This window comes from Musca autumnalis, unplaced genomic scaffold (assembly GCF_047663935.1).
Source record: "Musca autumnalis isolate F117 unplaced genomic scaffold, ASM4766393v1 scaffold_1, whole genome shotgun sequence".
Taxonomy (NCBI): domain Eukaryota; kingdom Metazoa; phylum Arthropoda; class Insecta; order Diptera; family Muscidae; genus Musca; species Musca autumnalis.
In genome coordinates this window covers 58,788,966-58,814,940 of record NW_027411644.1, presented here as the reverse complement: position 1 = coordinate 58,814,940, position 25,975 = coordinate 58,788,966, and the positions used below count along the sequence as shown (strand labels likewise).

At 34.6% G+C, this 25,975-nt stretch overlaps 1 protein-coding gene across 2 annotated transcripts in view; it reads left to right on the top strand.

The window, feature by feature from the left end:
• Positions 1 to 25,975, top strand: part of Fbxl7 (F-box and leucine-rich repeat protein 7) — a 183,701-nt gene that overhangs the window by 149,994 nt on the left and 7,732 nt on the right. For both annotated transcript variants that reach the window (XM_073975667.1, XM_073975672.1), the window contains exon 3: positions 24,330 to 25,441. In XM_073975667.1, coding sequence (XP_073831768.1) covers positions 24,457 to 25,441 — 985 coding nt within the window. In that variant the 5' untranslated portion in view covers positions 24,330 to 24,456. The remainder of the gene's footprint in view (positions 1 to 24,329; positions 25,442 to 25,975) is intronic.

Below are 25,975 nucleotides of genomic sequence, written 5' to 3'. Positions count from 1 at the left end.
ATTTTGGCAATTTTCATTATTTTCCTATCCAAACTTGGCAGACTTTCACTGGGCCCCGGATCCGAAGAACTTTTCAAACGCACAGATTTTTTCGATTTCCTCAATTTCAATGAACCCGAAGAAGATTTGCCGGCATTCTTCTCAGAATATGAAGACTTGCCATCACTATTTACATTGTAAGCAATATCGGAGACCCTCTTCTGCAAGGTTTTCTCTCTATCGCTTAACGATTTCTTTTTAGTCCTTAGCGTTTCAATGCTGGAACGTAGGTTTATGATTTCTTTCTCCAAAAACCCTTGCCGGCTCTTGGTTGCATTTATTTTCACCTGAAATTTCTTTAAGACAGGGTGTTGACGTTTTGCCACCCTTTTCCGCACGGCTTTTCTCCTGTTTTCATTCCGCAATTCTCTTTCATAGAGTTTTCTATTTTCTCGACTAACTGTGGACATCTGACGCAGTCTTCTCAAGCGTTCTCTTCTCACCAAATCTTTAATACGTCTTTCCCTTTTTAAACGCCGCTTTTTCCTATTCCTTGCCTCAATCATTTTCTCCAGTTTTGCTTGCAATTTCTTTCTCAAGCGTATTTTCTTCTTTAGGTTTTTACGAAATTTCGCAATTTTCTTTATACATCGTAAACGTAACAAACGATTTCGTTTAATTTTTCTCTTGATCCTTCGGAGTTGTTTCTTCTTGCCGAGTATAAAATATTCAAATTCTTTATATTTCTCCCAAGCGATTTCTTGATTTAGGCTGTAGATTTTTTGTCGGCGTTTGGTTTTACGTTGTTGTAGATTTTTAATGGATGCGATAACATTTTTCAATTCGACTTTTGTCATTTAGAAAGAGGAAGAATGGTTTTGAATGAAAACAAAAATAGCAGAATGAAGTATGAAAAGAAAAATGAGAATAGTATTGAAAAATGTTTTTTTTTTTCAAACACAACTCCGGATCGCATTGAGTAATAATGGTGAAAAAAGAAGGGTTCCCATTGCATAATTTAGAATCAGAACTTAAACTTTTTGGTAGAGTTTTGGACTACTTTCGGGCAATCCGTTTTTTTCGCACGTCAGGTTCCAACGCCATTTCGGGCGACATCATAGGAGACCTTCTATAAAATAGAAGACACCATATAAAGTAGCAGAACGAGTAGTTCTATGGAATAGGGTCTTCATAAAAGGTGTTCCACAGAGAAGCATATATCATAAAATGATACCAGACCTAATAGGAGGTCTTCTATGTCATCACAAATCTTAAGGAAGATATTCTAGGGAATTGCAGTCATCATGGGAAGTATTCTATGGAATAGCAGACGTCAAGGTAGGTCTGCTAGGGAATGTCAGACATCATAGGAGGTTTTCTATGAAATAGAAGACCCCATAAGTGGACGTCAATAAAATATCAGACATCTAAGAAGGGCTTCTGTGAAAATGTAGACTTCATAGGACATGAATCCCACGGCAGCGGGTTCTTTCGTACCGGATTGACCCGGAACTGCACAACATCATCGTTCCGGCCTGCGGCTGCCACCTCAGTGTACATATGTTTGTATTTGTTTCGTTTTTCTGTGTTGGTAGCAGCATATCCCGGAATGTCTGCTCCGAATTCTTTTGGTCAGTGCCGGGACGGAGGAAAACCCAGGACCAATTTGTGCTCTGTTTGTCACATCCGCATCTTCACCCACATCCAACCTTCGGTGAGATGCAATAGATGTCAGGAGTGGGTGCATCTAAGGGGTTGCTCTGGACTTGTCCACATGAGGGACTGCGACAGGGACTATGTTGCTGCATGCTGTGTGGATACAGTCCCCAGTGAGTCGTCATCGGATTACGAAACTCCCTCGTCGTCTAATTATGAGACTCCCCCGCAGTCTCCTCGACAACAACCCCACATGCAGCCTTTAACACCAGCCGTTGTTGCCCCAATCCCGGAAAATGCACCCTTTTTGCAATTTACAACGTTGTGATGGTTACAACGTGCTAAGGAAGGATCGCACCAGAAGTGGAGGTGGGGGATTAGCTTTCCTATTGCCCCAGTCTGTCCAGTACAGACCTATCTCGCTTGAGCCTGTCTCTAATGACCCGTACATGGAATGTATAGGGGTAACAGTCAGGTGTGGAACTGCCGAGATTGAGTTGGTCAGACCATCTCCCATTATTGTCTCCATTAGCAGACCACCCGATGTTATTACCTCCGAAAGCCGCACATTCGTCAATCATAAGAAAGCTGATTGAACGGGTTTCAGAGAGTTCACCAATCACCGCTTCAGAGAACTGCCCAATCTTTCTGATATTCGGGTAGCGAAAAGGATGTTCCGAGACATCGTCACTGCTGCAGACGCTCGCCATATCTCTGCTGGTCGAATATCCGAAGTAGGACCAAACTTCCCAAGTGGTTAAATCATCTGAAGAGTTGCAACATTGGAGCCGGTATAAGCGAATTGTGGGAAACGGTTAAGTCACTGTCGAACCCTGGAAGGATGGATGATAGGACCTCAGTCACGTTTGGCGAATTTACATTGACTGACCTGAAAAGGTGCTCAAGTTATTTAAATCGACAGTTAGTCGAGCACCCCGAGAGTGACAGGGCGAAGAGGAAAGTATTACGTCGCATCAGATCTCTTCCTGCCGAGGATAAACCACCACAGTTTACAATGGATGCTGTTTCGAATGCCATCAGGAACGCTAAATCATCTAAAGCGTTGGGCCCTGATGGAATCTCCATGGTAATGCTGAAGCAGTTGGATGAGCCGGGAGTGGAGCATCTCACTAAAGTTCTCAACTTGTCGCTATCCACCCTCACTGTTCCCGAAGTCTGGAAAATGGGCAAGGTGGTCCCACTACGGAAGCCCGGCAAGGATGCCAGCAAAAGTGAATCGTACAGACCAATTTCGCTTTTGTCGCCCGTAGCAAAGACCCCAGTATCAGAAATAGCTACCGAGTTGCCGATCATCAGCATGGATTCCGTAAGCAGCACAGCACGACAACTGCGCTGCACGCCATTACCACACATATTTGTCAAGGACTCAACCAGAGACGGCCGTGCGATAGAACAGTGATGGTGACGCTTGACTTATCAAAAGCCTTTGATACAGTCAGGCACTCCACGCTGTTTGAGGACATTGAGCAGACAACCCTCCGGTCAAGCTTGAAACGTTGGATAGTCAATTTCATGTGTGGACGCCAGTCGTACGTGGAATTCAGGAACAAGAAGTCCAAACCCCGTAGAGTGAAACAGGGAGTTCCCCAAGGTGGGGTGATATCTCCGGAACTGTTTAACCTCTACCTCTCCTGTATTCCGCCCCCTCCAGACGGCATCGAGATCGTAACGTATGCGGATGATTGCACGATCTTACCACCTTTTCGCATTCGAGGAATATGCAGATTTCCGCCTCATGGACAGCGCAGTTTGGAAGAGAATTCAATGTCGTGGTCGACGGTAGCAGAATTCCGACCTCAAACTGCCCCAACATTTTAGGGGTCACATTCGACACTATTTTCAAGACGTGCGCGCACGCCACAGCTATCTGCGACAAACTAAAAAGTAGAAACAAGGTCCTAGCCGGCAGCACTTGGGGTGCAAATAAAGAAACCTTGTTGACCACATATAACGCGATAGGTCGGTCTGTGGTAAGCTATGCGGCGCCAGTTTGGTCCCCGGGATTATATGATACGAATTGGAAAAAGATTCAAACTTGCCAGAATACCGCACTGAGAACAGCAACAGGGTGCCTTCTCAAGTCTTCAGAGGACCGTCTACATGAGGAGGCAAAGATTCTTCCAGTAAAGCAACACAATGAGGTGCTTTCGTTGCAGTACTTGCTTGGGTGTTACCGTGAGAGCCATCCCAATCACCATCTGCTGGCTAGGCCCGACACATTCAGGCATATCAGGAAGGATATTCATGCTCTAGAGAGGGAGGTCCAACAATATAGGAGTGAACCCCTAGAAATAGCATAGAAAGTCGATTATAAAATAGCAAACCTCATAGGAGGTCTTCAATAGAATAGCAGACCGCATAGGATGTCTCGTATGAGGTCTTCTATAGAATAGCAGACTTCATGGGATCTCTTCTATGATATATCAAACCTCATATGAAGTATTCTATGGAATAGCAGGCATCATAGGAGGTCTATGGAATGGCATACCCCATAAGGGGACTTTAGCAGACCTCATAGGAAGTCGTTTGTGAAAAAGACGTCATACGAGGTTTTCTATGGAATAGCAGACCTCATTTGAGTTCTTCCGCTGAGTTGCAGACCTCATTGGAGGTCTTTCATTTAATATGATACCTCATTGGAAGCGATAAATGTAATAGCAGGCTTCATAGGAGGTATTCTATGGAATAGCAGACCTCATAGGAGGTCTTCTATAGAATAGCAGACCTCATCAGAGGACTTCTATGGAATAGCAGACCTCATCAGAGGACTTCTATAGAATAGCAGACCACATAGGAGGTATTTAAAGGAGGTCTTCTTTGTAATGGCAGGCATCATAGGAGATCTTCTACGAAATAGCTCACCTCATAAAAGGCCTTCCATTAAATAGTAGACCTCAAGGCAGAAAGACCAGGAAGAATGAAGTAAAAGACATAGAAGGTTTTCTGTGAAATAGCAGACCTAATAAGAGATATTCAATGGAATAGCAAACATCTCCTATGAGGTCTTTTATGGAGACACGCTGGGAGATGTTCTGTTCGCAGCATGCAGCAACATAACTCCCATCACAGTAGTCCTGGAGGCGACTAAGATCAAATCGGCCTCGGATGTGCATCCATTACATCTCACAAATTTAACATGAAGCGTATGTGGATCTAACAAACTCAACAGATCCATGACTCGGGGATTATCTCTATTCCGACACGGACAAAATAGCTCAGGGCCCGGCATTCTAAGATATATTTCCACATACATGGCACCACAAAAATATACGTAATTATTAAAATGACGGTCCCTAATCTCAGATTTTTCCAAACCAATCCGTTTCATAGAACCGGCCGCATTGGGATTATTCTCATAAGCGTAGGGTTCTTTTATGATGCCTATGTCGAGATACTTATTTACCAAGGGTATGAAATAACGTTAGATTGCTTCAAATTGATCTGCACCACCATCAGCATCCGATGATGTCATATTCATTGTCATTTCTATTGGGTTCGGAAGGTGGCATAATTTGGAATACTTTGAGAGGTATTCTACCTGCAGTGGAAGACATTTAAAATTTTCGGTGTAAAATAGAAAAAACATAAAAGGTCTTCGGTTTTAGTGAAAGACGTAAATAAGCTTTCTGTATATAATATAAGACAGCATACGAGTATATGCGTCTTCTATATACGAAGCCAGGAACTATAGACTGAAGACGTCTTTGCGGTTTCTATGGACAGATGACTTCTTGGGGTCTTCAACTATAGACAGAAGTAAGAGGTCTTCTACTATAAGAGCATGACCTCTGGAAGTCTTCAAATATAAACAGAAGAACTCTTGAGTTCATTCACTATTAGCGGAAGACATCTTGAGTTCTTTCACTGTAGACAGAAGGCCTCTTAAGGTCTTCCACTATAAACAGAAGACCTCATGAGGTCTTCCACTATAAACAGAAGACCTCATGAGGTCTTCCACTATAAACGGAAGATTTCGTAAAGTCTTCCACTACAAACAGAATACCTCTTGAATTCATCCACTATAAACAGAAGACCTCTTGAGGTCTTTCAAAATAAACGGAAGATCTCGTGAGGCCTTCCACTATAAAAAGAAGTCCTTTTAAGGTATTTCACTATAAACAAACGACCTCTTGAGGTCTTTTACTATAAACGGAAGACCTCTTAAGGTCTTCCACTATAAACGGAAGACGTCTTAAGGTCTTCCACTATAAATGGATGATCTCGTGAGGTCTTCCATTATAAAAAGAAGTCCTTTTAAGGTATTTCACTATAAACAAAAGACTTCTTGAGGTCGTTCACTATAAACGGAAGACCTATTGAGGTTTTTTGCAACCAACAGAAGACCTCTTGAATGCTTCTACTATAAGCAGAAGACTTCTTAAGATCTTCCACTAAAACAGAAGACCTCTTGCCGCCTTCCACTATAAACTGAAGATCTCGTGAGGTATTCCCCTATAAACAAAAGACCTCTTAATGTCTTTTACTATAGACAGAAACCCTCTTTAGGTATTCCACTATAAACAAAAGACTTTTTGAGGTCGTTCACTATAAACGGAAGATCTATTGAGGTCTTTTGCCACCAACGAAAGACCTTCTGAAGGCTTCCACTATAAGCAGAAGACTTCTTAAGATCCTCCACTATAAACGGAAGATCTCGTGAGGCCTTCCACTTTAAAAAGGAATCATTTTGAGGTGTTCCCTCAAAAGACCTCTTGAGGACTTTTACTATAGACGGAAGACCTCTTTAAGTATTCCACTATAAACAGAAGACTTCTTGAGGTCGTTCACTATAAACGGAAGACCTATTGAGGTCTTTTGCTTCCACTATAAACAGAAGACTTCTTAGATCATCCTCTAAAAACAGAAGGCCTCCTGCGGCCTTCCACTATAAACTGAAGATCTCGTGAGGTCTTCTACTATAAAAAGAAGACCTTTTAAGGTATTCCCCTATAAACAAAAGACCTCTTGATGTCTTTTACTATAGACGGAAGACCTCTTTAGGTATTCCACTATAAACAAAAGACTTTTTGAGGTCGTTCACTGTAAAGGAAGACCTATTGAGGTCTTTTGCCACCAGCAAAAGACTTTCTGAAGGCTTCCACTATAAACAGAAGACTTCTTAAGATCATCCACTAAAAACAGAAGACCTCTTTCGATCTTCCAATATAAACGGAAGAACTCGTGAGGTCTTCCACTATAAAAGAGAAGACCTTTTGAGGTATTCCACCATATATAAAAGTCCTCTTCAGGTCTTTTACTATAAACGGAAGAACTCTTCAGGTCTTTTACTATAAACGGAAGAACTCTTAAGGTCATCCACTATAAACGGAAGATCTCGTGAGGTTTTCCTCTTCAGGTGACCTCTGGAAGTCTTCAAATATAAACAGAAGAACTCTTGAGTTCATTCACTATTAGCGGAAGACATCTTGAGTTCTTTCACTGTAGACAGAAGACCTCTTTAGGTATTCCACTATAAACAGAACTCCTCTTGAGGTCGTTCACTATAAACGGAAGATCTATCGAGGTCTTTTACCACCAACAGAAGACCTCTTGAGGGCTTGCACTATAAACAGAAGACTTTTTAAGATCTTTCACTAAAACGGAAGACCTCTTGATGTCTTCAACTATACAACAGAAGACCTCTTGCAGTCTTCCACTATAAACAGAAGATTTCTTGAATTTTTTTACCTTTTAAAGACTTCCACTATAAACGGAAGACCTTTTAAGGTCTCTCACTATAAACAGAGGTCCTCTTGAGATCTTTTACAATAAACAGGTGACCTCTTGGGGTCTTCTATTACAAACAGAACACCTCTTGAGGTCTTCCACTATAGACAGGAACCTATTGAAGTCTTCCACTATAGACATAATACTACCTGAGGTTTTAGACTATAAATCGATGGCCTCTTAAAATCTTCCACTATAAACAGAAGACCTATTGAGACATCATACCTCTTGAAGTCCTCCTCTATAGGCAGAAGACCTTTTGAAGTCTTCAACTATAAATCTCTTGAGGTCAACCACTATAGACAGAAGACCCAACGACGGTCTTCCATTATCCTTGAAGAACTGTTGAGGTCTGACAACATAACAGAACCCCTGGGGTCACCCACTACCAACAGAAGAAATCTTGAAGTCTTCCACTGTAGACAGAAGACCTATTAATATATTCGACTATAGACAGAAGACCACTTGAGGTCTTCCGCTATAAACAGTAGACATCTTGAGGTTATCCACTATACACTCAGAAAAGAGATATTGTAGGAGCAATCATATTATAAGAACAAAATAGTGTATTTTAAAAATCTGAAAATATATATTGTTGTTTCGACCATATATTTTTTATCAAGAAACATAATGACACAAAATATATTGTTGCACCAACAATACTATTTTCAGAATTTTAAAATACACTATTTTGCTCTTGGAATATGATTGCTCCTACAACATCTCTTCTCTGCGTGTAGGTACTGGAATTCTTGAAGTCTTCCACGATAGGCAGAAGACTTCTTAAGATCATCCACTACTGACAAAAGACGTTCTGAGGTCTTCCGCTATAGACAGAAATTCTCTTGAAGCTTTCATTTATAGACGACATACCTTTAGAGGTCCTCCAAGAAATACATAAGATGGCATTGGGTCTTCCATTATGCACACAAGATCTGTTGAGGTTTGCCACTATAGACAGAACAACCCCTTGAGGTCAGCCACTAGCAACTTCAACAATAGAAAGAAGATCTCCTAAGAAAACCTCAAGAGGTCTTCCATTATATACGGACGACATATTTAGGTCTTTCATTATAGAGAGAAGAACTCTTGAGGCCATTCATTATAAGCAGAAGGCCTGTAGAGGTTATTCGCTATAGACACAAGACCTCTTGATGTCTTCGATTATTGTCAGAAGACGTCTTAAGGTCATGGAGCAGCTTTGTATCACGAAAGACCTCAAGAACTCTTTCTATGATTAAAGATCTAAGATATCGTCCGTATATAACAGAAGACCTCGTGAGGTTTTCTCAGGAGATGTTATTTCTATTGTTGAAGACTTCAAGAGGTCATATGACTGTAATGGAAGACCTCAAACTATTTTCAGTGTATGATGAAACTCTTCTTTGGCGTTTTCTTCAGTGTCGCCACCTTGGTCTCTGTTATAGACAGATCAAAGCTCAAGCGGTTATTGAAATGTGGTTCAATGACGGTTACAGATCTCTCGCAAGAAGGCATCGCTATGATTAGCGCCATCCATTGTCCCATGAATTCTGTTGGGGACTGGTCCATATCAAGCGACGATACACCTTGCTAGAGTCAAAATGGACCACATGATCCGTAACACGTTCAGACAACATTGATTCTACTTACACCTATTTCGCAATAGTGTTACCTATAGCCATCAGTTTTTTCCTTATGACGTTGTTGAAGGAACGTTTTGTAGTTAGTGCAGAGGAGTCGTGTTTTGTGATTTCCTTCCTAGAACGTGCTTAGAAGTCGGGGAACAAAAAATATCCTTTGAAACCTAATTTTTCGCTGCATTTATTTTGTTCTCTCACGGCTTTTATGAATCCAAAAGTATATCTTAAAAGAAGACGGGTAGCAAAAAATATCCTTCGATACTTCATTTTTCGCTGCATTTATTTTGTTCTCTCACGGCCGTTATAAATCCAAATGAGTATCTTAAAAGAATATTTCTTTGTCAGTTATTTGGATCAAAATGAGTTTCCAAAATGTGTCCTCCCTTTTGATGCTTCTTTTCTGCTGACAAGATTTACATCTACACGACATCATAAATGTGATTCCAATCAGAACATTTTGTACAGAAAGCAACAAGACTTTGATACAATCAAATACCGTTGGGTGGAACAACATTTATGTTTTACAAAAGAAGTCAGAGAAAAGTTCCCTATTGGTCCTTTCCAATATGTCCAATATCCATGATTGAAAAAATGTGCCCCATTGGAATCTTAGTATGAGACCACAACGATTTTCATAGGAAAAATCTATTGTCCTTCCATAAATCAATGATTGAATATTTTCCAACGGTGGCAAAAAACTCAACAGACATCCATGTACACTCCTTCTCTCTCCTCTTCCTCACCGTTTCCAATATTTTCCAGTTTCCCACTCCGGATCATAATATTACACTGTACCCTGTCATACCATAACAGCCATAATAATATCAATGATAAAAAATGAAACCAGCAATATTGACAATAACAACAACAACAACAATGAAAGGCAAACTTGCAAGAATTTCCATAGCTTTGGGGAAATTGTTTCGTTAAGATGTTGTTATTGGTGGTGGTAGCATGAATGCTCGGAATAACTACTCTCCATAATATGCATATAGAGCAGCAGATATGGTAGGTAACTATCGATTGAAAAGCCAATAACAACAACAATAGCAGCAGTATGGATACAGGAACACATATAATATGCACTCCCCACATGATAAAGGCTAAGCGCAACAACTTCGTCAAAGGCTGCTTGCTGCTGCTTCCTTCTACTGCTGTTACACCACTGATGCTATATCTAAGTCTCAGTCTTAACGCATCACCATTATGATGGCCAGCAACGGTGATGATGAAGGTGATGGCAATGCAGATGGGCCAAGATGATGTTGTCGATGTTGTGGCGGCGGCGGCCCGGTAAATGATGAGACGACCAACCAACCAGCCGACCAAACTGATGCTGATGTTTTTGATACTGATGATCATATATGGAGCTCATTTGCGTATCAAAAGATTTACATATAGCAAAGTGGACAGTAGATGGGAACGTCTCAAAGTCTGATACTGTTTTTCTCTTCTTTTTGTTCTCTGTGTCGTTTTTTTTCCTTAGCTGCAGCTTAAAGGCTCTAAGATTCACATCATAATCACAGTCATAAAGTATTTGATGGTGCAGTGGAGTTAAGTTCTAGCCTTCCAGCTGGTAAAATTCTACTGTTCCTTGCTTTATTTCGCGCTTATCAGCATCGCTCACACGTACAACAACATCATGTTGTGGTTATGTTTTTGGCTTGTCGTAAAAAAAAATCATTGTGTGCGCGTGTGTGTGGCATGGCAGAGTGTGAAGGACCCGAACGGGGTAACCGAAGCCATGCATCATTTATGTTTAAATGTTTTAATATATGGACATGTGTAAGCATGCCGGAAAGCAGTTGCCAATGCTAAGATGAACGAAAAAACGACGCCTATTTGTGGCATTTAATGCCTCTGGAGTTAAATACTAAAGAGCACATACAGCAATGACGACACGACAACAACAACAGCATTAGTAATAATAATATGGAGCACACACAAAAACCGAACATCAAGCTATACAAAATATTATGCAGCACAATTTAATAAGCGTTTTAATACTATAAACCATATCGATGAACAAGGAGGAGGTGGTATCTTAAGAAGTGATGGCATTGAAGATCTGCCAAAGAAATTATTTATGAAAGTCTGAAAATAAAAACAACAACAACATCATCAAGAGAAATGAGTAGCATTCTCTGTGGAAAAGGAAAATGTTAGAATAAATTATAAACTTGGGTTTATTTAAAAATATTGTTTTATAAACGTGAATTTATTTAAAAATATTTTTTTATAAACGTGGATTTATTTGAAAATATTTTTTTATAAACGTGTTTTTGTTTTAAAATATTTTTATAAACGTGAATTTATTTTAAAATATTTTTTTATAAACGTGGATTTATATAAAAATATTTTTTTATAAACGTGGATTTATATAAAAATATTTATTTATAAACGTGGATTTATATAAAAATATTTTTTTATAAACGTGGATTTATATAAAAATATTTTTTTTATAAACGTAGATTTTATAAAAATATTTTTTTAATAAAAGTGAATTTTTTGAAAAATATTTTTTAATAAACTTGGATTTTTTAAAACAATTCTTTCTAAAAAACGTGGATTTTTTAAAAAATATTTTTTAACAAACTTGGATTTTTTAAAACAATTCTTTCTAAAAAACGTGGATTTTTAAAAAATATTTGTTCAATAAACGTGGTTTTTTTAATAATATTTTTCAATAAACGTGGATTTCTTACATTTTTTTTCAATAAACGTGTTTTTTTTTAAATATTTTTCAATAAACGTAGATTTCTTAAATTTTTTTCAATAAACGTGGATTTCTTAAATTTTTTTTCAATTAACGTGGTTTTTTTAAAAATATTTTTTCAATAAAAGTTTTTTTGTTTCAATAAACGTGGTTTTTTTTTAAATATTTTTTCAATAAACGTGGATTTCTTACATTTTTTTTCAATAAACGTGTTTTTTTTTTTAAATATTTTTCAATAAACGTGGATTTCTTAATTTTTTTTTTCAATAAACGGGGATTTTTTAAAAAATATTGTTTCAATAAACGGGGATTTTTTAAATAATATTGTTTCAATAAACGTGGATTTTTTAAATAATATTGTTTCAATAAACGGGGATTTTTTAAATAATATTGTTTCAATAAACGCGGATTTTTTAAAAAAAATATTTTTTTTCATAATTTTTTTTAACAAATATTTTTTTTTTCAAAAAATATGAATATTTATTTTAAAAAATATTGTTTCTTAATGTAAAGTTTTTAATCTTTTTTCAATAAATGTAAATTTTTTCAAAAAAATTTTTACAATAAATGTATATTTAAAAAATATTTTTTCAATATATGTAATTTTTTAAAAAAATATTTTTTTTAAATGAATGTAAATTTTATCAATTTTTTTTTTAATTTTTTTTTTTCAATATGAAAATTTAAATTTTTTAAAATATATTTTTTTCAATAAATTTACATTTTTTTTAAAAAATATATTTTCAAAACACGTGCATTTTAAAAAAATATTTTTTCAAAAAACGTGGATTTTTAAAAAATATTTTTTTCAAAAAACTTGGTTTTTTATTTATTGTTTCAATAAACGTGGATTTTTTAAATATTATTTCAATAAACGTGGATTAAAAAAAATCAATAAAGATGGATTTATTAAAAAAATATTTTTTTCAATAAACATGGATTTTTTAAAAATATTTTTTCAATAAAAGTGGATTTTTAAAAAAATATTTTTTCATTAAAAGTAGATTTTTTAAAAAAATAGTTTGTTCAATAAACGTGGATCTTTTAAAAAAATACCTTTACCATACACGTGAATCATTTAAAAATATTTTTTCAATAAACCCGGATTTTTCAAAAAAATATATTTTCAATAAAAGTTAATTTAAAAAAAATATATTTTTTTCAATAAAATTGGATTTTTCAAAAAAAAAAAAAAAAAATTTTTTTCAATAAACGTGATTTTTCAATATTGATTGATGTCATTAAAAAACTCAGTGTTTAAATTTGATTTTATTTCTCCTTTTTATTTATCCAATATTTCGATTGTCAACGACAATCATCTTCAGGGATATTTATTTTGGAAGAAAAGAGTCTACTCGAATTTAACGTCATTTGTAAAATATTTTTTCAATAAACATGGATTTTTTAACAAATATTTTTTCAATAAACGTGGATTGTGTTAAAATATTTTTTTTCAATAAACGATGATTTTTTAACAAATATTTTTCTATAAACGTGGATATTTTAACAAATACATTTTCAATAAACTTGGATTTTTCAACTAATATTTTTTCAATAAACGTGCATTTAAAAAATTTCGATGAACGTAGATTTTTAACAAATATTTTTCAATAAACGTGAATTTTTTAAAAAAAATTTTGTTAATAAAAGTATTTTTTTAAAAAACGTTGATTTCTTAAAAATAAATAAAAATCAATAAATTTTTTTTTTCAATAATCGCGAGTTTCTTAAAAATTATTTTTTCCATAATAGTGATTTTTTAAAAATTATTTTTTTTTCAATAATCGTGGATTCTTCGAATTATTTTTTTCAATAATCGCGGATTTTTTAAAAATTATTATTTCAATAAACGTGGATATTTCAACAAATACATTTTCAATAAACTTGGATTTTTTAAACAAATATTTTTTCAATAAACGTGCATTTAAAAAAAATTATTTTTTTGATGAACGTGGATTTTTTAAAGAATATTTTTTTCAAGAATCGTGGTTTTTTTAAAAAATATTTCTTCAATAATCGTGGATTTTTTAAAAAATACTTTTTCAATAATCGTGGATTTTTAATTTTTTTTCAATAATCGTGGATTTTTTAAAAAATTCTTTTTCAAGAATCGTGGTTTTTTTAAAAAATATTTTTTTCAATAATCGTGGATTTTTTAAAAAATTCTTTTTCAAGAATCGTGGTTTTTTTATAAAATATTTTTTTCAATAATCGTGGATTTTTTAAAACATACTTTTTCAATAATCGTGGATTTTTTAAAAAATACTTTTTCAAGAATCGTGGTTTTTTTAAAAAATATTTTTTCAATAATCGAGGATTTTTTAAAAAATACTTTTTCAATAATCGTGGATTTAAAAAAAAATCAATAATCGTGGATTTTTTCAATAATCGTCGATTTTTTAAAAATTATTTTTTAATAATCCTGGATTTTTTAGAAACTATTTCTTCAATAATCCTGGATTTTTTAAATATTTTTTTTTTCTGTAATCGTGGATTTCTCAAAAATATTTAAAATATTTTTCCAATAAGTGTGGATTTTTTTAATATCTTTAATAAACATGATTTTTTTAAATATTTTTAATAAATGTGAATTTTTGGATTTTTTTTTTAATTTAATTAAATTTATTTTTTTTTTAATAATTTATTTTCAATACATAAAAATCTTCTTATAGAAGACCGAAAGGTTTTCTCATAGAATATGAAGATGATTGGGTTTTGCTTTTAAAGTTCATTAAGTGTTTTTAAAGAATTGCTGTAAGTCGTTATGATACTTTGAGTCCTCATGTTTCCATTGTTGCTCATTTATTACTATGACAAAAACCAATCCTTCTCCTCCACCCCCCTCAGGTTTGCCTTCTCTCATTATAATTCCATTTTAAGTGCAACCATTCAAAATTGCATTACTACCAAATTGCTGCAAACACTTCCACTTCCACCAACCAACAAACTGGAGAACAACCAACAACAACAACAAATCCAACGATGGCCTATCATAACATTTCTATAAAGAAGTGTCATTTGTTACAGACGACTACGAAATCAATTTTTGTAGCCTTTTTCTTTCACAAATCCGGGCTGCGGACATAAATTCGCAACGAGCCTAGTTACAGCTTTTAGCATCTCTTAATGGCTCAACGGTCGTCGTCATCGTTGGGGTTGTTGCTATGTTTACAAACCATTGGGCCTAACGTTAATCTTTACAATCTGAAGTCATTTGTATGGATGGCTAGCCAGCCAGAGCTAGCCATCCCAGTCGGCAATAAGAAACTGGCAGCAACAACAAATCTTTTATAGCGCAACTACTGCCATGCCAGCGAGTTTCGTTGAGTTTGAGTAAAGATTCCAAGTTGATGTTTTTCTGTTGCCTGCGACAATCTAACACCTACACCTACGCTTTAAGTAAAGCTGCACATTAGTTGCCTCCGCATGCATGCATGTTGCTGGATGATTTTTAAAAATGATCACTTGGTAGGGAAGGGAACTACAAATTAGGGATGTCAAGTAATAGAATAAAAAGAAAAATGTTAGGACATGTGGAGGAGAAGAGCAAAGCAAAACAAATTGTGTATTGGATTTGGATATATGAAAATCCACGATTATTGATTTTTTAAATTTACGATTATTGAAAAAAATATTTGTTAAAAAATCCACGATTATTGAAAAATATTTCTTAAACAATTCACGATTATTGAAAAATATTTATTAAAAATTCCACGTTTATTGAAAAAATATTTGTTAAAAAATCCGCCATTATTGAACAAATATTTGTTAAAAAAAATACACGATTATTGCAAAAGTATTTGTTAAAAAATCCACGATTATTGAAAAATATTTGTTAAAAAAACACGATTATTGAAAAAATTTGTTAAAAACACGATTGAAATATTGAAATATTATTGAAAAAATATTCTTTCAAAAACACCGATTATTGAAAAAATATTTAAAAAAAATCCACGATCATGAAAAAATATTTTTAACAAAAATTAAACGATTAAAAAATTAACACGATTATTAAAAAAATATTTTTTTTTAAAAAATCCACGATTATTGAAAGAAAGTTTAAAAAAATCCACGATTATTGAAAGAAAGTTTAAAAAAATCCACGATTATTGAAAAAAAGTTAAAAAAATCCACGATTATTGAAAAAAAGTTTAAAAAATCCACGATTATTGAAAAAGTATTTTTTAAAAAAATCGACGATTGTTAAAAAAACCACGATTAGAAAAAATATTTAAAAAAAAATCACGATTAGAAAAAATATTTTAAAAAAAAATCACGATTATTGAAAAAATATTTTTTAAAAAATCCACGATTATTGAAAAAATATTTTTTAAAAAATCCACGATTATTGAAAAAATATTTTTTAAAAAATCCACGATTATTGAAAAAATATTTTTTTTAAAAAAATGCAGGATTATTGAAAAAATATTTTTTTTAAAAAAATGCACGATTATTGAAAAAATATTTTTTAAAAAATCCACGATTATTGAAAAAATATTTTTTTTAAAAAAATGCACGATTATTGAAAAAATATTTTTTAAAAAATCCACGATTATTGAAAAAATATTTTTTAAAAAATCCACGATTATTGAAAAAATATTTTTTAAAAAATCCACGATTATTGAAAAAATATTTTTTAAAAAATCCACGATTATTGAAAAAATATTTTTTTTAAAAAAATGCACGATTATTGAAAAAATATTTTTTAAAAAATCCACGATTATTGAAAAAATATTTTTTAAAAAATCCACGATTATTGAAAAAATATTTTTTAAAAAATCCATGATTATTGAAAAAATATTTTTTAAAAAAACCCACGATTATTGAAAAAATATTTTTTAAAAAATCCACGATTATTGAACAAATATTTTTTAAAAAATCCACGATTATTGAAAAAATATTTTTTAAAAAAAAACACGATTATTGAAAAAATAGTTTTTAAAAAATCCACGATTATTGAACAAATATTTTTTAAAAAATCCACGATTATTGAAAAAATATTTTTTAAAAAATCCACGATTATTGAAAAAATATTTTTTAAAAAATCCACGATTATTGAAAAAATATTTTTTAAAAAAAACCACGATTATTGAAAAAATATTTTTTAAAAATCCACGATTATTGAACAAATATTTTTTACAAAAATCCACGATTATTGAAAAAATATTTTTTAAAAAATCCACGATTATTGAAAAAATATTTTTTAAAAAAAACCACGATTATTGAAAAAATATTTTTTAAAAAAAACCACGATTATTGAAAAAATATTTTTTAAAAAAACCACGATTATTGAAAAAATATTTTTTATAAAATCCACGATTATTGAAAAAATATTTTTTATAAAATCCACGATTATTGAAAAAATATTTTTTAAAAAATCCACGATTATTGAAAAAATATTTTTTAAAAAATCCACGACTATTGAAAAAATATTTTTTAAAAAATCCAAGATTATTGAAAAAATATTTTTTAAAAAATCCACGATTATTGAAAAAATATTTTATAAAAAATCCACGATTATTGAAAAAATATTTTTTAAAAAATCCACGATTATTGAAAAAATATTTTTTAAAAAATCCACGATTATTGAAAATATATTTTTTAAAAAATCCACGATTATTGAAAAAATATTTTTTAAAAAATCCACGATTATTGAAAAAATATTTTTTAAAAAATCCACTATTATTGAAAAAATATTTTTTAAAAAATCCACTATTATTGAAAAAATATTTTTTAAAAAATCCACGATTATTGAAAAAATATTTTTTAAAAAATCCACGATTATTGAAAAAATATTTTTTAAAAAATCCACGATTATTGAAAAAATATTTTTTAAAAAATCCACGATTATTGAAAAAATATTTTTTAAAATATCCACGATTATTGAAAAAATATTTTTTAAAAAATCCATGATTATTGAAAAAATATTTTTTAAAAAATCCACGATTATTGAAAAAATATTTTTTAAAAAATCAACGATTATTGAAAAAATATTTTTTAAAAAATCCACGATTATTGAAAACATATTTTTTAAAAAATCCACGATTATTGAAAAAATATTTTTTAAAAAATCCACGATTATTGAAAAAATATTTTTTAAAAAATCCACGATTATTGAAAAAATATTTTTTAAAAAATCCACGATTATTGAAAAAATATTTTTTAAAAAATCCACGATTATTGAAAAAATATTTTTTAAAAAATCCACGATTATTGAAAAAATATTTTTTAAAAAATCCACGATTATTGAAAAAATATTTTTTAAAAAATCCACGATTATTGAAAAAATATTTTTTTAAAAAATCAACGATTATTGAAAAAATATTTTTTAAAAAATCCACGATTATTGAAAAAATATTTTTTAAAAAATATACGATTATTGAATTTTTTTTTTTTTTTAAATCCACGATTATTGAAAAAATATTTGTTAAAACATCACGATTATTGAAAAAATATTTGTTAATAAAATCACGATTATTGAGAAAATATTTGTTAATAAAATCACGATTATTGAGAAAATATTTGTTAATAAAATCACGATTATTGAGAAAATATTTGTTAAAAAATCAAGGATTATTGAAAAAATATTTTTTAAAAAATCCTTGATTATTGAAAAAATATTTTTTAAAAAATCCACTATTATTAAAAGAATGTCCAGGACTATTGCAATTTTTTAATTCCACTATTGAAAAATGTTTGCGATTCTCTTAAAATTTCATTAAAATATTTACAATAACGGCTCTAATAGCCCTTCTAAAATATTGATCGTCCATCCTGAACAAAATTTTAATAAGCACAATGTTACCTACTATCATGACTCTGATAGTCCTTAAAAATAGTCATAGACACATTCAGGATCGTGGCTTCCTTAGAAAAAAATATATTTTTGTAAAAAAACCCAATCATGTTGGTCTGCCGGCTCTCATAAGAAGAAATCTTATTGTCATGACAATCGTGTAAAATTAATTCTTAAAAACTCTAAGACAGTCCTGTAAAGCTTCAGATAAGAATTCAAAAAAATATTATCCACTTTGTGTGTAAAAAATTTCCAAAAGTTTCGCCATCTCGCCATCTCGTCATCCCTAAATTCTTGAATTTTATTTTTTTTCTTCTCATTCTTGCTTCGCTTTCTGATAACTTCAACAGCATTATTTTCTGGCGGTGGTCATTTTTTATGCCTGCCTGGATGCTGGATAAAAACGTAATGAATCCACATGTTCGTAAGTATGGATGTGTCTTGATATTCATGTCCCTGTCGACCACATCCTCACATCCATATGTATGTACACATAGCTACCCACCTACCTACCTATAAACAAAGAATTTCACACCAGATCTATAAAACTAATGGCATATAAATTCTCATTTAAAGTAGACCATTTACAATAGAGGAATGTCAACACAAACACCGCAGTAGCGTATCGTCAGCACACACACACGCACCATTACCTGGGCAAATGATGAAGTCAATCGGTTGGGTATTTTCTTATAAAATTTTCCTCTAATCTTTTGTTTTTTTTTTTTTTTTTTTTTTGTAAGCTAGGGAAACGGAAATGCATTCATTTTTCAAAAGTAGATTGTAAAGAAACGTTACTCCCCCTGGATTATGTCATTGTAACTGTGTTCAGGCTTCTTTTAATCTTTTCATAATAACATCAACATAAAGTAGTTAATAAAGCAATTTTGAAAGCCTGGAAGAAAAAAAAAGTAGACCAAGAACATTGGTCGCAAGTTCTTCTCTTAGTTTTCCTTAGAAAATTGGAGAGAAATGGTTTCTATGGAAAGATTAAATGGTCTTCTGTGAGAAGACCTGCTTGCCTTCTATGGGAGACCTATGTACTGAGTCTCAATTCTTTTTCTATGAAAATGGGAAATGAAAAGTGTTATAAAGAATATATCGATGTCTTACTTTCTCAACCTCGTGTCTTAAAAATACAATTTTGCAGGAAAGGAGACCTGTAGAAAAACTTGTGGACCTTTAAAAAAAGGTCTATTTGTTTCCAAGTTCTTTTAAGCAAAGTACTGCCGATTGGAAAGATCCATAAATCTTCTATGAAAAGGCCTAGTAGAAAGCTAGATCAACTATTTTTTTTATGAGCAGGCCCATAGGTCTTCAATGGGAAGACCTACCTGTTGTCAATGAGGATACTTTTCAATCTACGGTAAGACCTTCTGGTCTTCTACGGCAAGAAATACCGGTCTTAAATTAATCGTTTCTGAGAAGACCAACTGGTCTTGTATAGCAAGACCTACGGATCTTCCATAGGAATATCTACAGGTCTTGCAGAAGAAAACCTTCTAATACTAATCTTCCATAAGAAGACCAACTAGTAGTCCATAAAAAGACGTGCTAGTCTTCTGTAAGGAGACCTACTAGTCTTCTATAACAAGATCTTCAAGTCTTCCATGAGAAAACCTACTAGCCTTCTATAAGCAGACCTATGAGTCTTCCATAAGAAGACCTACTGGTCCTTTATGATAAGACCTTATAATTACTTCTGAAAAGACCTTCTAGTTTCCTATTAGAATCCCCACTAGTCTTCAATGAGAAAACAGACCTATGGACTTCTGACCGTCTACGAGAAGACATCTCTTCATCTATGAGAAGACCTACCGGTCTTCCAAGACAGGACTTTCAAGTCTTCCAAGAGAAATCTTCTAGTATTCTATGAGAAGACCTACAACTTTACTATAAGAATCTCCCTAGTCTTCTTTGAGAAACCGTCTAGGCTATTAAAAAACACCATTAGCCTTCTATGAGAAGATCTACCGATCCTCCATGAGAAGATGTACTTGTCTTCTAGGAGAGGTCCTTTTGGCCATATACGAGAAGACCTCCTGTCTTCCGTGAAAACACCTAGTGGCCTTCTATGATAATTCGTACTGTTATCCTCTGAGGAGACCTGCTGCACCTCTACCGGTCTTCTAATCTTCTGAGAGATAACCTTTTTCTTCTATGAGAAGACCTTAGTCTTCTATTAAAAGACCTCATCTTCACTGAGAAGACCTTAATATGAGGGAACCTTAGTCTTCTATGAGAAAACCTTAGTCTTCTATGAGAAGACTTGAGTCTTCTATGACAAGACCTTAGTCTTCTATGAGAAGAATTTAGTCTTCCATGAGAAGACCTTAGTCTTCTATGAAAAGACCTTAGCCTTCCATGAACAGACCTTATTCTTCTATGAGAAGACCTTAGTCCTCTATATGAAGGCCTTAGTCTTCTATGAGAAGACCTTAGTCTTCTATGAAAAGACCTTAGCCTTCCATGAGCAGACCTTAGTCTTCTATGAGAAGACCTTAGTCCTATATAAGAAGACCTTAGTCTGCTATGAGAAGACCTTAGTCTTCTATGAGAAGACCTTAGTCTTCTATGAGAAGACCTTAGTTATTCTATGAGAAGACCTTAGTTCTTCTATGAGAAGACCTTAGTCTTCTATGAGAAGACTTTAGTCTTCTATGAGAAAGTCTTCTATGAGAAGACCTTAGTTCTTCTATGAGAAGACCTTAGTCTTCTATGAGAAGACCTTAGTCTTCTATGAGAAGACCTTAGTCTGCTATGAGAAGACCTTAGTCTTCTATGAGAAGACCTTTTTTTTTTTGAGAATGAGAAAACCTAAAGTCCTCGACGCATAAGCCGCTCGGCTTTCTTAATTAATTCATTTCTGTTAAAGGAATAAAGAAATGCCAGAACAACATTTCAATTAGGTCGAACTTGGTCTTTTACCAGAAATGAATTAAGCAAGAAAGACGAGCCTCTTATATACCCAGGCCTTTAAGGCTGGTCCTCCTGCCGAGGCCAATGCCATCAGGAACGCTAAACCATCCAAAGCGTTGGGCCCTGATGGAATCTCCATGGTAGTGCTGAAGCAGCTGTAATAGCCGGGAGTGGAATATTTCTCATTGTTCCCGAAGTCTGAAAAATGGGCAGGGTGGTCCCACTACGGAAGCCCGTCAAGGATGCCAGCAAAAGCGAATCGTATAGGCCGATTTCACTTTTGTCGCCCGTAGCAAAGACCCTTGAGGCCTTAGTCCTACCCAGTAGCAGGAATAGCTATCAAGTTGCCGATCATCTGCATGGATTCCGGCGCTGAACGCCATTACCACATATATTTGTCAAGGACTGAACCAGAGACGGCCGTGCTGTAGAACAGTGATGGTGGGGCTTGATTTATCAAAAGCCTTTGATACAGTCAGGCACTTCACGCTGTTTGAGGACATTGAGTAGACAACCCTCCGGCCAAGCTTGAAACGTCGGATAGTCAATTTCATGTGTGGACGCCAGTCGTACGTGGAATTCGCGAACAAGAAGTCCAAACCCCGTAGAGTGAAACAGGGAGTTCCCCAAGGTGGGGTGATATCTCCGGAACTGTTTAACCTCTACCTCTCCTGTATTCCGCCCGCTCCAGACGGCATCGATATCGTAACGTATGCGGATGATTGCACGATCTTACCACCTTTTCGTATTCGAGGAATATGCAGATTTCCGCCTCATGGACAGCGCAGTTTGGAAGAGAATTCAATGTCGTGGTCGACGGTAGCAGAATTCCGACCACAAACTGCCCCAAAACTCTAGGGGTCACATTCGACACCACATTCAAGTCGTGCGCACACGCTACAGCTATCTGCGACAAACGGAAAAGTAGGAACAAGGTCCTCAAGTCCCTAGCCGGCAGCACTTGGGGTGCAGATAAATAAACCTTGTTGACCACATATAACGCGATAGGTCGGTCCGTGGTAAGCTATGCGGCTCCAGTCTGGTCCCCAAGCTTATGTGATACGAATTGGAAAAAGATTTAAACCTGTCAGCATGACGCCCTGAGAACAGCAACAGGGTGCCTCCTCAAGTCTTCAGCGGACCATATACATGAGGAGGCAAAGATTCTTCCAGTAAAGCAACACAATGAGATGCTTTCGTTGCAGTACTTGCTTGGATGGTACCGTGAGAGCCATCCCAATCACCATCTTGCGGGTAGGCCCGACACATTCAGGCACATCAGGAAGGATATCCACGCTCTAGAAGGAGAGGTCCAACGATACAGGAGAGAATCCCTAGATCAACAAGCATATCAAGCAGGTTTGAATAGCATTCACACGGATGCAGTTGCAAGGCCTTAAGCAAATATAGTGTGAATAAAGTCCTCGGAGTACATCCCCCATCTATCACAGCTGAGGAGCATCAGCTTCCACGACAAACCAGAGTAGTTTTGGCTCAACTACGCTCGGGATATTGCAGTAGCCTAAATTCGTATTGGGCGGAAATCGATCTCGCCGTGCAAGACATCTTCTGCCCAGTATGCGGCATGGGCCCGCACGACACAAAACACCTTTTTAACTGCCCCGCCAAACCTACTCATCTAACTCCAGTGGATTTGAGGCTACATCCCATCGAAGCAGCCATTTTCCTGGAACTGCTGATAGACCCAGAGCCAGATTGAACAGAAGAACGAACATACAAACATAATAAAAACACTGTTACAACAACAACAACATAATTTGGTGGCTGTGTGGGTTCGAGTCCTTGGCTTTCCTTTTTCACTTGCAAAAAAACATTCGAACACCAAGCTTAACTCTAAACGAGAAAATTAATAAAAATCATTAAAAAAAATATCTCCGCCCTAACAGGCAAATTTTCAAAAAAAAAAAATTTGCCGAGTTCTGTGGACTTTTCAAATTTCGGTTCGGAGGCGCAATTTAGCTACTACCAGAAAGTGATGCCTTTATTGACCAAAATCGGCACAGCGCTTACAAAACTAATTTAGAACTATAAAGTTTTCAAATTTCCATTCTTTTCACCACCCACTGTGCAGTTAAATCTCTTATTGATTTTATAGTGTTTTGTTGTTGTTTTTTATTTTTCTTACTAGAAAATCCTCAATAGCCGCGAATTATTTTTTGAGTAGCTCAGACATAAGAATCGGTGTCGTCGTCATCATCACCATCGTCATCAGCGACCCAAGCATATTCATATGCAGCAGAAGCAATTTTATTGGCGATACAAAGATGCAGTTACGCGCTCACACACACATACGTACATACATATGTGAATTCGTTTAAGATCTTGTTTTTAGTAAAGCTGTCGTTGGAAAGTGTCAAAAGTGATATCGATACAATATATTGTTTCCTTATTGCCTGATGCATTACTAGGAAGTGTATGGATGTGCATGTGTGTGCGTACATGCATTGGTGGTGATCACTAGTATTAGTCTGGCTAGAAACCACAGAGTATCTTTTTATATATTTATGAGTTGGTATCTTAAGAAGACAACAACAACAACATCAGATTGCCAGGCAGACAGCCAGCCATCCAGCCAGCCAACAGGCTAGAAATGTGAGGGACTTAAGTCAGGATAAATGCTGGAAATAAATTTGTAAACGATTGTTTGACAATGTTGTCTCCTTGACTACTTATGTGAAAGAAGAGATGGAAGGAATGCATGAAAATGCTTTATGCAGTTGCGGGAAGTGTCTGTGCGGCGTAGGGATAGACTAGGTATTAAATGTTAGGGTTCTTAATTTTCCATGGAACATAGCTTAAGCGTCTTTTGTTAAACAATTAATGGTTATAAATTGTAATTTTGTAACGTCTCCCTCTCTTTCTCCTATTTTAGATACATGCAATGGCTTAGAGTCAGCTTAAGTGGCCAGCAATAAGCAAAATAACCACAACAACATCGTCATCATCATCACTAGGCATTACACCTCAAACGGGGTCTAGCAATTTTGCCACAGTGCATTATGTCACACCAAACGGCAAGACGCGCACAGGCACCAACCAGCCTTGAGTGTCCACTGGCCTCGCTGGGTCGCAACAGTGCTGCTGTTATGGACACCTTAAATGGCCTACATCAACCCACATTTCATCACCCCTTGAGTTCAAGCCCCTTGGATCCCCAAGTCTATCAAATGTCACGCAAATCACCTAATCTCAGCATTGACACCGACAACGAACCCATCTACCACAGCGATGCCAATGGTCCCAGCGAAGACATAGTTGATGGTTTGGTCGAACCAACAAACACCAATGGAAATCCCAACAATTCGAACAACAACAATAACTCAAACCAAACGGTGGCCCCACAACCAAATCAGCTGTACAATCTTTCAAGATCTTCGTCACAAAGTTCTTTGGATCACCCGCCGATACAACCGATACAACATAAAGCAGCCACTTTTGAGTTGCGCACAAGTCGAGGTCATAACATGAATGGTAATGCTGCTGGGGTGTTACCCTCCTCCGCATCTGTGGGGCGTACAGTACAACAGCAACAACGTGCCAATTTATGCCTACCACCCAATGCAACGACGACGGTCGGAAATTCCGCCAGCCAACAACAGCAACGTAACTTTTTGGCCCTGGAACATTTAATGCAATATGGACGCCATGAACGCGGTCCCAGTGCCTATGTGTTACACAGTAATAGTGGTGACACTGAAGATTCCAGTGATGCCACACCGGGTGTGGGCCCACAATCCAATACAAATCGTTTGTTACGTCATCAAGGTGGTAGGGCCAGTACGGCTAACACGGCGAACACCAATGGAACGGGACGCAATTCACAATATTATTTGGAAAAGAAAATGGAATCATTGTATTTAGGAAGTGCCATACGGGGTTTACCTCTCGGTTCGGAGGCTAGCAATTATCAAAGTGAACGTTATTATCTCGAGGATGGCCTGAGGAGCATGTGTAATTTTAGTGATGACAATGAGCGATTGCAAGGTGAGTATAACAGAGAGATAAATTCTATAAATAACATATATCCATTAACCACGTTATCCGTGTGATTTTGATATACTATCGAAAGATTCTAAATGACTGTCGAAGAGGATAGATAAATTATACGAGCTATAGAAATGACGTACCAGCATTATCAGCAATTTATAAACGGTATAGGTGCATTATCCGTGGTATATAATTGGCATAGATACAATATTCGTGTTATTACTAAGTCGTTGATACATTATCCGTATTATATAAAAATCATAGATACATTATCCGTGTTATAAGGCAAAAATACGTTGTCAGCTTAACATATATTTCATAGACACTTTAACAGCGTCATATAAATGTCATTATCCGCGCTATAAAAATGTCATAAAAACATAATCGCGTAATATAAATATCTTAACCGTGTTATAAAAATCTTATAAATCCATTATTCGTTTAATGTAAATGTCATAGATGGATTATTCGGGTTAAATGAACGGGATAGACACATTATCTGTGTATTATAAGTCACTACAAACATTATCC